Here is a 12210-nt window from a genome sequence, read left to right on the forward strand (position 1 = left end):
GCTCCAGTTGCGCTCACATCCAGAAGCGCTACTTGGCTGGCTCAAAATGCGGATGGCGATTTGCTGAAGGTTTTTGGTTGAAGGCTCAAACATTTGCCACCATCTATCTGAATTTTGAAAAAAGAAAAACAAAAAAATATTAGTCTCATTTCAAAATTTGAACTTTAAGTTTAAAGCTAGAAATTTATAAAGTAGATTGTATAAGGCTTAAGCTGCAATCTTTACCTGGCTGCAATTTTGTACGACCTTCTTTGCAAATTTGACTTGAAAAAATGGGCCCTGATGCATTATTATAGGCATCCATCTCAAGCAATATATCTGTGGGATTAGGAGACATCTTCGATACCACTGTGTATAGGCCATTAAGAACCTCCTCATCTGCCTTGAAATCATCAAGGAAATGGTATGCTGGATTGAGGTAATAGGCTGCTGCGTGGATGGGCTTATGAAGCTGATTTTGCCATCTCCTATCAATTATGTCCCAAATAGGGCCATAGTTTTCCTCAACTCCTACATATTTGGCCTTAATAGTCTCCTTGACCCTATCCATGCCCTCATAAATGTAGCCCATAGAGGGCTTCTCGCCATCAGCAACTCGTAGGAGGGCTACAAGGGGCTCGGTGATCTACAAAACAATTAAACAAAAAAACAATTTAGTGAATGATGAAACTTTGCAAAGTTGCACAATGAATATAAATAAAAAATATGTACGAGACAAATTAATTTATAAAATTTTAAGACTTAAGCTTTTAAAATTTAAAATTTAAATTTAAAATTACATCCACAATCTTCGAACATGGCTCCCAAAAATCATCATCATCATAAATGCATTTTGTTGCATCTATTCCTACAGGGCTGCTCGCAAAGGAGGAAGAACTCCATTCTGGACCAACAAACATGCACCTCAACTCTAACCTTGAACTTAGCAAGGATTTTAGTGTGATAAAGTTAGAGGCAAATCTTGTGATACCAGGACGAGCCAACTCCTTTCCCTTCGTGTATTTCCTCATAGTGCTGAGGACCAAGGCATGATTATAGATGAACTTACAAAGATTTTTGGCCTTGATAACACATGATTTCACCCATACAAGCTTGCCAATATCCTCTAACATGAGGTTGATGCAATGGGCCGCACATGGAGTCCAAAAGATTTTTGGGTGTCTCTCCTTCAATAGTTTTCCTGCAGCAATTTTAAATTAGTTAGTAAACAATAATTTTTTTGATGTATTAAAAAACTTTTAATTTTCAAAATTTAATGAAAAACTAAAACAAATTTTTTAGAAGTAGAACTTAGAAAGTTAGAAGTTCAAATTTTACCTGCAGGAACATAATTAGCTGCATTATCTGTCACCACTTGGACAATATTGTCTTCCCCCACCTCTTTTATGACCTTCTCAATAGTCTCACATAAGAATTTTGCATTTTTCACACATGAGGAAGCATCTATGGACTTTAAAAACATGGTGGATCCTGAAAGTGAAAATTAAACAAAATAATTATCATTCAAGAATCAAGAATCAATACTCAATAAAACAAAATTTTCGTTATTCAATAATAGTATACATTAAAGTTTAGACTTCAAGAAGTAGAGCATGATGAATTACCTCCGCTAGAAACAAGAAAATTTAGGAGGGTTCTGGACCTCCTATCTGTCCATCCATCTGTCATGATGGTACACCCCTTTTGGCTCCAAATCTTTTTGTGGTCCTCCAACTCAAGTTTCATCTCCTCAACCATATCTAGCAAGAGGGGGCCACTCAACTCATCTTCAGTGGGGGCTTTGAACCCCGCACCACAGATGGAAACTGCATCAATCATCCCCTGCCAATAAGGAGTCCTATTACATTTATAAAAACATTTTAATTAGCATATTTCAAATTTTCAACATCAAGTTAAAACTTAAAAGTATAAAATTGAATATAAATTTTAAAACTTAAAACGTAAAACAATCAAATATAAATGAAGTTGAAAACTTGAAGTACCTGGCTGCTATAAATGGAATGTCGCAGAAACACCAAAACTTGCAAATTGCTCTTACTCCAGCTTCATGTATCTCCCTATTCCAGCCCATGCTCTCAAGTGAGGGTTGTGCACCAGGAGTGGTACGCGGTACAAAAAAGTTGTCCAACTTACTAGATTTTCTCACTCTAGGACGAAGAAGAGCAGCACTACTAGAAGGGGCAGCAGCAGTAGCATCACTAGAAGTGCAAGGAATAGATGTAGAAGAAGCACGAGCAACAGAAGCACTAGGACGATAGGGGGGACGGGAAGAACCTTCTCCAACACAGCCTACTGACTCAAAAACATTTGCAGATGAGCGTGGAAGGGAACTAGAACTAATCAAAGCTAACTCTTCTAATTTTTTTTTTTTAAATTCTTTTTCTTGTTCATATTTTTCCAAGGCTACATAACAAAAACGTTGAGCCTCAACAGATGCAGCTCCACAAGGCTCAATATCATGACCACATAAGCCAGCAATATGGTATTTTAATCTATTCATCCCCCCACTATTAATGGTTTTGCAAAATAGACATTTTGTTTGAGTTCTCTTTCTACTCGGAAATTCTATGGTGAACTTCCAACACTCATATTTTTTGTTGCCTTTAGAGAGCTTGGGTTTTTTACCTCCAGAAGCCATTATGACGTAATTAAGGAACAATGTAAAGGTTGCTGCAATAAGACATTTTAGACCAAATATTACCATTTCAGCATTGCATTTTATGAAGATCTAAAGTAAAAAAAAAAACTCATAAACAAACAAAAAAAATTCATGCAAAAAACCCATAAGCATAGACAAAAGAATCATCAAAATCTAAACAATCAAGTCTTACCTCTTTCAAATGCTTTGGGAAGTGTTGAGAAGAGCTCCTATAAACTCCTTGATGATCTAAATGCAAGCTCCAATGTCACAAATGCAAGCTTTTCTCCTCCTCCTTTCAGCTGGTTGCAAAACAAGAAACCTCTATTTCTCTTCTACCTCTCTCTCTCTCTTTCTTCTTTGCACTATAGACTGTTATGGGAGCCCTTTTAGGGTTATATGAGTGAGATATGTAAAAAAAAAAACATAAAAAAAATATGCAAAAAATAATATTTTTATGGCCTGGTTTCTTGCCCGTTGTGGCCGAGTCAAGAAGTCCGGGTCACGCGAGTCATGCGAGTCACTCGTCGTGACTCGCCGCTCATGAGTCACGAGTCATTGTGACTCGGCGAGGTCAGTGCGGCTCGCTGACTCGCCTGACTCACGTGACTTGCGGCGAGTCATGTTACCGTGTTTGCAACTCATCGAGTATGAGGTCTTAGAGGTCCGTATCAACAACCAATCTTCGAATACATGTGTCCAAGCAAATTTGAACCTCTGCATTTACTTTAAAAGTGTCGGAGAAATAGTGCTTGGGGTTCAAGAAGTAGGTAGCTGCACGAATGTGTTGGTGGAGTTGTCGGTTCCACCTATGATCAATGATGTTCCATATGGGTCTACATTTGGTCTCATTTGACCTATACAAGTTCTGAATGACCTCTTTTGCCCTATCCATGGCCTCATATAAAAACCTCATCCCCATCCACAATTCGTAGAACCTTCACCAACGGTTTTGACACTTGGACATAATAAAACATACAAAAATCAGCCAATGAAAATATTTCAAAATTAAATACTAAATCATCAATGAAGACTTGAAAACTTACTTTGAGGGTCTCCTCCATTAGCTTTTCAAAGCGAGCATCAAACACAATCCTCACAATCTTCTCTGCTTCAAGCTTCTTGGCATAAGGACTAACTATTTCTTATCAAGAAACATGCACTTGAGGTCTAGCAATGTCTCAGATATGCTTTGCAAGTTTAGAAAATTAGTAGCAATGCATGTGACCCTTGTTCGTACAAGATCCTTACCACTAATGTGCTCTCTCATAAGACTCAAGACCCATTTATGATTGTAGATGTACTTTGCAATATTCCTTCCATCTTCAACCACCTTCTCCACCCAGCTTAGTTTCCCTAGATCCTCAAGAAGCAAGTCAAGACAATGGGTAGCACAAGGGCTCCAAAACAATGTAGGATGTTTCTCCATCAGAACTCTATTGGCTGCCACATACGCAGCTGCATTATCAATCACAATTTAGATGACATTAACCACTCCCACTTTTATTACCACCTTATCCAACATGTTACACAAATTTTCTGCATTTTTTACTTGATCAGAGGCATCAACTGATTTTAGAAATACCAACTGTCCCCTTGAAGCAGCTATAAAGTTGATGAACGTCCTATTCCTACCATCTCTCCACCCATCAGATATAATAGTGCAACTTTTCTGTTCCCAAACTTTTTTTTTTTCTTCCACAAGCTGATGAATATTTCTTACCTCATCATTTAGCAACGGCTCGCTCACCTCATAGGGAGTTGGGGGTTTGAACCCCTTACCAGACAAAGAAATATAAGTTACCACTTGAGCCCAATATGGACTACATAAAGCATTGAAGGGAATATCATTGTGGATCCAAAATCTTGTAATTGTCACCTTTGTCTTCTCATGCATCTCTTTGTTCCATGCAATGCCTAGCAAGCCGGGTTGAGCACCAGGAGTGTTATGTGGAACCCAAAAGTCTGCTAGAGACCCACTTGTGCTTCCCGATCTTCATATCCGAGGCCCAATAGAAGAAGAACCCTCTCCACCTATTTGTGATCCTGGAGAACTAAATCTCCCCATTGGGGCTTCCATGGCCTCGAATGTCCTTTTTTTTTGCCTTAGTTTGTTCATATTTTTTCAGTCCTGTCAAAGCCTCTCTTGTAACCTCTTCCGAATATACATCACACGTTGTAATATCATTGCATAGAATCTTCGCAAGATGGTATTTCAATCGGCTTATCCCTGAAGTCATACGCTTATGGCAATGGATATATTCGACATGTCCATTGCTTACCCCTAGGATTCCATGTTTCCATACAGGGTCCTTACCTCTACCACCACTAGTCTTCCTGTTTCTATAGGTATGTCATTGACACAAGTCTGCAGTTGCACTTTGCAAGTATAAGAATGAACAAATTAAATAAGTTTGATATCAAACATAATTTGCAACAATTTTAAAACAATATGAATATATAGAATTTAATGATTAAATAAAGTTTTGAAATAGGATATTGATATTCATTAATTTAATAATTTAATCACATTTGTTGTTGTATTAAATAAATACAATATACAAAGTTTTAATTTCATGAACTTCATTAAATTTTATATTGTACACTGTTACTGTTTTTAGCTTTTTAGTATTTACTGTTATTAATTTTAAATTTTGATAAAATAATATTAAATACAGTATTACAATTACTTATCAGAAAATAATTTACTATTTAGTATTTACTCATAATGTTTATCAATTTTATATTTTCAGTTTTTTAATAATTAGTAATTCAGTATAAGTTTTATTGTTTAAACTTTAAACTTTATAGTATATACAATAACCAGTTTATATAAAATAAAAAATATAATCAATCTAATTTAAATTTTAACCAGTTCAAAATTTAAATAAAATTTTAGAATATTATTAATAAAATACAATGATATCAAATAAATGATCATCTAATAAATAAAATTATAAATCAATAAACATGTATTTTGAAAAAAAAAAATTGCTAACCTAGATTGTTCAAATGCAAACGATGTCCAATCTGGAATCTGGACTGTTCAAACTTGAATGCACAACAATGAGCACAACTGAAGTTATCAGGAACAAAATAATAGTCTATGCTTGTGCAATTGTTGTCTATGCTTCCTCAAAGCTTAGAAGAAAACTAGGAAGCAAGGGATGTGAAATAATCTATGGTTTCTGCTCCAATACCATTGTCATCACCGTCCCAAACAGGATACTGGTCATACCAGTTTGTGGCCAATATCTGAACGTGGAAATCACTCAGTCTGTGGCAAGAAGATGGAGCTCCCTCTATCCCTCAGTCCGGTAATGTTAAAAATGCAAGACAACACGAAAATGTTAAAAACAAGCCTAAATCCTTATGCAATGATGTGAACAACTTCCATTCAAACCTAAAATATTTTTTGTCGTTTTGTGTTGACTTTGTCATCCACGATTTTAACCAGCGATTTTATTGAGAAGTCACGATTTTAATTATATTTTCACGCTACAATTTTTAGCAAATATCATTCTCGAGTTTATTGGCATTTAAATCTTTTTGCTGAGCATCTCGTGATATCTCGCGATTTTGTCGGTATATTGCAGATATTTTGAGCTATGGCTTATACTATATGCTATTTCACTTATTGGCTTCCATTACTTATCCTACGTGCTATCCCCTTGCATGGATTTCTTGGCTTATCCAAAACACAATTCAGTTGGCTATTGTACCCTTCTTCCCTAGCTTGGGTACTCTTGAGGAGTTTGTCCTTGAGGATCACATTTATCTTGCTCCATCCATCTTTGCTTATCCACCAACTTGCTACTACATTATATCCTACACCTTGCTAGACATTGGAACAAAACGATCTGGTCTTGCTTAAGAGCTAGCCAATCCTGCCAAGTGGTGGAAACCTAGAAACAGACGCTACTTGAGACCCTTGCACCTATGTCTATCAGTCTTGCTTTGAGCTCATGAACCTATTCATCTCATTTTGCTTTGTCTTTCCTAGCTTGGAACTGACTCTCGTCCAGGTCTGGGGGCACAAACTGCTTGGCTTATTAGGACCTCCTTGTGCGTTGGTATTTCTTTGGCAGCTCGCTAAATAGTGTTTTTCAACATTTCCCCTCGACATCGAGTGTTTCTTAACACTTATTGGATACCTTGCGATAGTCTAGGATGTTGCGATACTTCTCATTGGCAAACTTTAGTCCTAAAGAGACAGTCATGTGACTTCCACACGCGCACTTAAACTAAAACTAGTTGAGACTTGTTGACTTATTTTCTTTGTGTGCTGTCTATGATGATTTCTTTGCTGAGTGTTCCCTCCCTAATAGTCTCTTGAGGGTGTCATGGACTAGAGGACTGGGGGCATGGGGCATGTTTTCTGTTGCTTTTTGCTTGTGGGTATACCTTGTTAATTTTAGGTGTCTTGAGCATCTTGCTTGTTCCACTTGACACTTAGGATCTACAAACATATCATCCTTGTTTGGTTTTTTGCAAGTGCGTGCTTATGGCCATCTCGACATTTTGTGTCTCAATGTGAGCACAATCTTGCTATATCAAACCTAGGGAATCTAACTGCACTAGTCATCTTGACCTATATGTCTCTGATGTACAAGTTGGTTCCCACATACCTATCAGATATAGATCATATTCATATCCTCATGGTGGATACTAGTGATGATTGTATGATCTTCCGATGTCCCTAATAAGGCTCGATGATAAAAACTAGGACCTACCTATATAACCCTTGCAACTGCACCTTTGCATATTAGGGTTCATTATAGCTTAGTTTTGCATTTGAATGTTGGGGGAGTCCTCTTTATCTTTTGTGGACGTGTCAACTAATTGTGTTCATCTCCTTTCGCTTCTTCTTGATCATGCCTTTCGCTCTTTGCCAGTCTTATCATCTTAATGCCTCTTTGCTATCCTATCATCACAAAGGGTTAATCTTATTATCCAATCTAATCTACCCCTTACATAACCTTTTGACCTTATTTTGACCTAATTTTTAAACTCCTCAGATTTGTGTGAAAGTAGCACCCCTACCTAAGTTTGACATCCTAAATCCATTTTTGGGATTGAAATCAAAATCCAAGTTCATTTTGATGGTCAAAATTGTATTTTAAGATTCTACCTTCTATGCAGTTAGTTGACCTTTTGAGGCTTAATCTTTGAATCTTGCTGAGGCAATCATCATTTCTTCACGTCTTTATCATTTCTACTCACTTCCATTTCATTTCATTTCATCTTTCCTCACGCTTTGACCTAATTCTGATGCTTTACCTTTCTCTGTCAAACTTAGTCAAATTGGGGCATCTCTTCATTGTTTGGTGGTCACTCTTTGGTCTTAATCACCTATCTGTCATCTTGGACTTTTCTTTATCTCGATTTGGTCATATCTAGCTCATTTTTGCATCTCCTCTATCTCATTTCGATTTCAATCCCGAGGGGTAGGAATATTCTATCATTGCTGCAAATTGCTTTTCTTTGGCTATCTATTGGCTCTTTTTGCTTTCTTTGACTACTTGACATATTAGTGCTCGTCTCGAGTATTGATATTGTTTATCTCTCTCCTAATGATTAGTCTTGCTGCTAATAGGCTAAGCATTCTGGATTTTCTCTCTCTGCACTTCATTCTTTAGAGTCAGTTTTTGCTGTTTGCTTGGCTTCTTTATTCTTTGTTGTAATGTATTCCCAGATCGATCGCACATTAGTCAAAGAGGGGCAAATGTAATCACCCAATAATGGTCGTCTAGACTATGAGCCCCCTTTCTAGCATTTTTGCATAATTTATCTGCGACTTATCTTTGATCAAATAATAAAAAATCTATTTATTCAATTATAACCTATGGTTTGACCACTTTATCCTAAGTCTTTTATTTAATTGAAAGAACTTGCTCCCTTTTAATTAAATAAAAAGTCCCATTTCCCCCTTATCCTAAGTTTGCACACATAAAACATTATTCCTATTTTGAAAATAAAGAAAAAACATTTTTGTCTACACATGAATGCACGACTTTCTATGTGAGAGGAATTTTCTATTTTAAAAATAACTTTAATTCTCCTCCACACATTTATTTCTCTCTCAAAAATCAATGTTGGTTGTGATTGGTGGAGATGCTTGTGCACATGGATCACTCAAGATGCATTCTCCTCCCTTGGTTATGCTTCTTTTGCCTCTTAATCCCTACCATCCATTTATCTTTAAAAGGAGGGCTCTCTCCTCATTCTCTCAATCTTAGTCTCATGCTATTGTTATGCTGCAGGTCTTCTTGGTGATTTTGGAGGACTCAGAGCATTCTTGCATTCTAGCTTAGCTTTTATATTACTTGCATCATAGTTTCATGGCATTTTTAGTTTAGCTTTCTTTGTGCTCTAGATTAGCTTACATAGCTTAAGTAGGAAGGCTTTGTAATATCCTCATCTTGCTAGTTTAGTTTGCATCTTGCATCTCATTTAGTTTAGTTTACATTTGCATTTCATATTTGTGATTCTTGGATATTGGCACTCATTGCCTATACTCTTTGAATCTCGTTCTATGGTGTACCTTGCAAGGGTTGCATAGTTAGGTTCATTTGAGAGCCACCATTTCACTTGTTGCACCTTGGCATGTCATAGATAGAGAGCTATAAGCCGCCTCAGAGAGCTATAAGCCGCCTCTTGAGATGCCCTCTTTCATGGGTATTCTTGAGTAAAATGGTTTATAGAAGTGTGACACATTTTATGCACACAATATGAAGGGCCTTATTTTTGAGACTCAAAGGGACCTTCATGTGAAAGATGAAGAGTCTTATTCAATCTATTTATGTGATTGCTTGATGTATTGTAAATCAATCAAGTGGAAAGCCATGTACTTGAATATTTTATGATCAATAAAACACATATTTTGCTGGTGTGGCTGGGTTTTTCCGTTCCAGTGAAAGAGTTTTCCTAGGATAAATATATTGAGTGTTTTGTGTATGGTTTATGCTCTTTTATTCCTATTTATCTCTATTTCTGGGCTAAAACATTAATAGTGTTTAGGGTGATGCGATAAGCATAGTTGTGGCAGAAGGGGTAGGCTGGACAGCAACATATGAGAGTAAAATTATCTCCAGCCATTATTTTGCCTGCAGATTGAAATGAATGTAATTAAATCTTTAGAATCAAATTGATTTAGAGTTTTAAGTTTTATGTCAATGGTTTGCTTTCTTTTTGCTGCTTGGGTTGGAAGTGTGTTTGTGGAAGGTGGATACCATATTTTAGTCTTGGGATCCTCCCATCTTATGTGCTTGCATTGTTTTTTTCATGTTCATTGCCTATGTACTGTAAATTTGATTTGGCCTTTAAACCCAAGGTTTAAAAAATAGAGATTAGGCCAGCTTCTTGTTTGCAGGCCAAGAATTTGGCTAAGCCATGGTACCTGAAAGAGAAAATGAGGAATAGGGAAAAACTGAGCTGTGAAACGATAAAAAATGCAAAATACATAGGTTGGTGTGATATGCATTATTGTAAAAGAGAGAATATGTGAATTTTTCTGACAAGAACAGTTCTTGTTCCTAATTAGACATGGGAAAATATTTAAGCAAAATATGTGTCAGTATAGAGCATTAATAGAATGCAAGGAAGGAAATACTAAAGTATAAAGAAATAATATAGTCTACAATGCAAGAGATTATAGTCTTTAGAAAATTGCAGAATTCTTGACTCTTACCAAGAGCTACTGTATGCTTTTCAAGGCATATTTTAATACAAGTCCAAAGAGTGTTTGGTGCACAACCTCTGCCAATAAGATAATTTTTTCCCAAACATGCATGACAAAGCCAAATTATGTCTTCAGAGTGGGCATGCTAACTTTATAAAGCTTACTGAAAGATGAGGTTGCCTACAACAAATGGGTAACCAGTCAGTATGTCCTTAATTGCCTACTGTTATCTATGCAGAGTTCTTGAAAGGTCAATTCCACAGCTAAAATTGCTTAGAATGCATTTTTAGAGGCTGTAAAAGAGGATATGAAATCCTCTGCTCGGCCAAACTAGAAGTATAAGAGCATTTCAGTTGCAAGATTCTGCACATCAGACAAAATTGTCTCAGATGTGCGTGCTCCGCATTTACTGACAAGGTGAAAAAATGAACAGAGGTTTAAAATCAGGTTGGAAAATATTTGCACTGTATCACTGAACATATTGTGATCCAAGCCAAACTTCTCAGTGCTTCATATAGTGGGAAAGTGAGACTAGAGGAGGAACAAAAGGTGTTTAGAAGAAATCTGGTCTAAAGTTATACATAAGTGATGCATAGATTTATTATAACAAAGCACTAAAGGTTATAGACAATAAAACATCAGTTTGTGAGTACTCTACTAAATAATGTATGATTAATGTCTGTCACAACCTTCTAGGTTTGCATCTAGAAGATTTTTCAGCAAGGTTATTATTATACCTATGTTTCCTGCATCAATCCTTGATATATGGGGTGTATTTTTAGACATTCTTGATGCTTTCTTGAAAACATACACATATTTTAATGCAAACATAAAAAAGATGATTAGTTTCACACTCCAGCTTTTTTTTTGCAGCTTATATTTCCATATTTGGAGTTGGATTTAAAGTACTTTGATCTTGGACTGCTAAATCGAGATGCAACCAATGATAAAGTTACTGTGGAAAGTGCTGAGGCTACTCTCAAGTAAGTATAACTAGTAAAATAACTATAGTGCCTAATTCTTTCTTTTTCTTTTATGAAGTACTATGATATTGCACCTTGTGGCAAATAACATGCTAGGTGCCTTGGCAGTTAATTATATCTGATTCATAGAACTATCACACCCTTGAGACCCATGCAGTTTCCTATGCATCTTCCTTTGTACCATAGACACTCCAATGTGTCTTCAAGCATTTTCAGGTTGAATGTACCAATAATCAAAGTTTAGTAGTTTGAACTTAGTAGTAGTGCATGACCATTAATGAGAATGCGCTGAAATCAGTTTCTTTCTGTGTGTAACATGCCTCTTGTTCTATTCCTAAAACATAATATGTTTAAATGGAGATGAATAGAATTCAAATGATTATCAATGTTTGATGTTTATGTCACTTTGCATCTGTAGCCTGTGTTTTTTGGTTTGCTTTTTTAACAATCACTGTTATATTGAAGGTTTTGTTTTATCATGTTAGAAACATATAGCAACTTACTTTTCATAAAATAGGTCATTGAATTTCTAATGTTTGAAGTTTTAGTGCTCCAAATATTTTTTTAGAACACCACAATATGATATGAAAGCAAGGAAAAATAAATTTTTGTTTTTTATGCAAGGGAATTTGGGTGCCCAATCATTGGTGCAAGGATAAAGAAGTGAAGATGTTTGTGGAAAAATTAGAAATCACAAATGAAGAGTCTACTAAAGTATTTAGTGTTATATTGATGGTCATTTAGGCATATTTTGTTTATTAGTTAGTTTATTAGGTAATTTCTTAGTTACTGATTCGGGATACGAATCCGATTCGGGCACGTGAATCGGATCCGTGGATTCGTGATTTTTTTTTCCCCCAATTAGGATTCGTGGGGGATTCGTGAATATATATTACTGATCTTGCCCA

The 12210-nt window shown here is 36.1% G+C and overlaps 2 protein-coding genes across 2 annotated transcripts in view; one reads left to right on the plus strand and one right to left on the minus strand.

The window, feature by feature from the left end:
- The window catches only part of LOC149551928 (isocitrate dehydrogenase [NADP]-like), a 191743-nt gene that overhangs the window by 52876 nt on the left and 126657 nt on the right, over nt 1-12210 (plus strand). Inside the window, exon 3 of the mRNA XM_089787428.1 lies at nt 11193-11302. Coding sequence (XP_089643554.1) covers nt 11193-11302 — 110 coding nt within the window. The remainder of the gene's footprint in view (nt 1-11192; nt 11303-12210) is intronic.
- Nucleotides 1579-2500, minus strand: LOC149551930 (uncharacterized). The gene is made up of 2 exons (XM_089789524.1): nt 1983-2500; nt 1579-1837 (listed from the first exon to the last, which is right to left on the minus strand). Exons 1-2 carry the CDS (start codon nt 2498-2500, stop codon nt 1579-1581), a joined length of 777 nt encoding a protein of 258 aa, XP_089645650.1.

This window comes from Cupressus sempervirens, chromosome 6, assembly GCF_028749045.1.
Source record: "Cupressus sempervirens isolate cs-2001-9-10 chromosome 6, ASM2874904v1, whole genome shotgun sequence".
NCBI lineage: Eukaryota > Viridiplantae > Streptophyta > Pinopsida > Cupressales > Cupressaceae > Cupressus > Cupressus sempervirens.

Bases quoted from the DNA above. Each gene is read 5' to 3' on its own strand.
- LOC149551930 (XM_089789524.1), bottom strand. From the start codon at position 2,500: ATGAATAGATTAAAATACCATATTGCTGGCTTATGTGGTCATGATATT. The intron at 1,838-1,982 runs GTACTTCAAGTT...TAAATGTAATAG, and splicing joins ATTCCATTTATAGCAGCCAG to GACTCCTTATTGGCAGGGGA.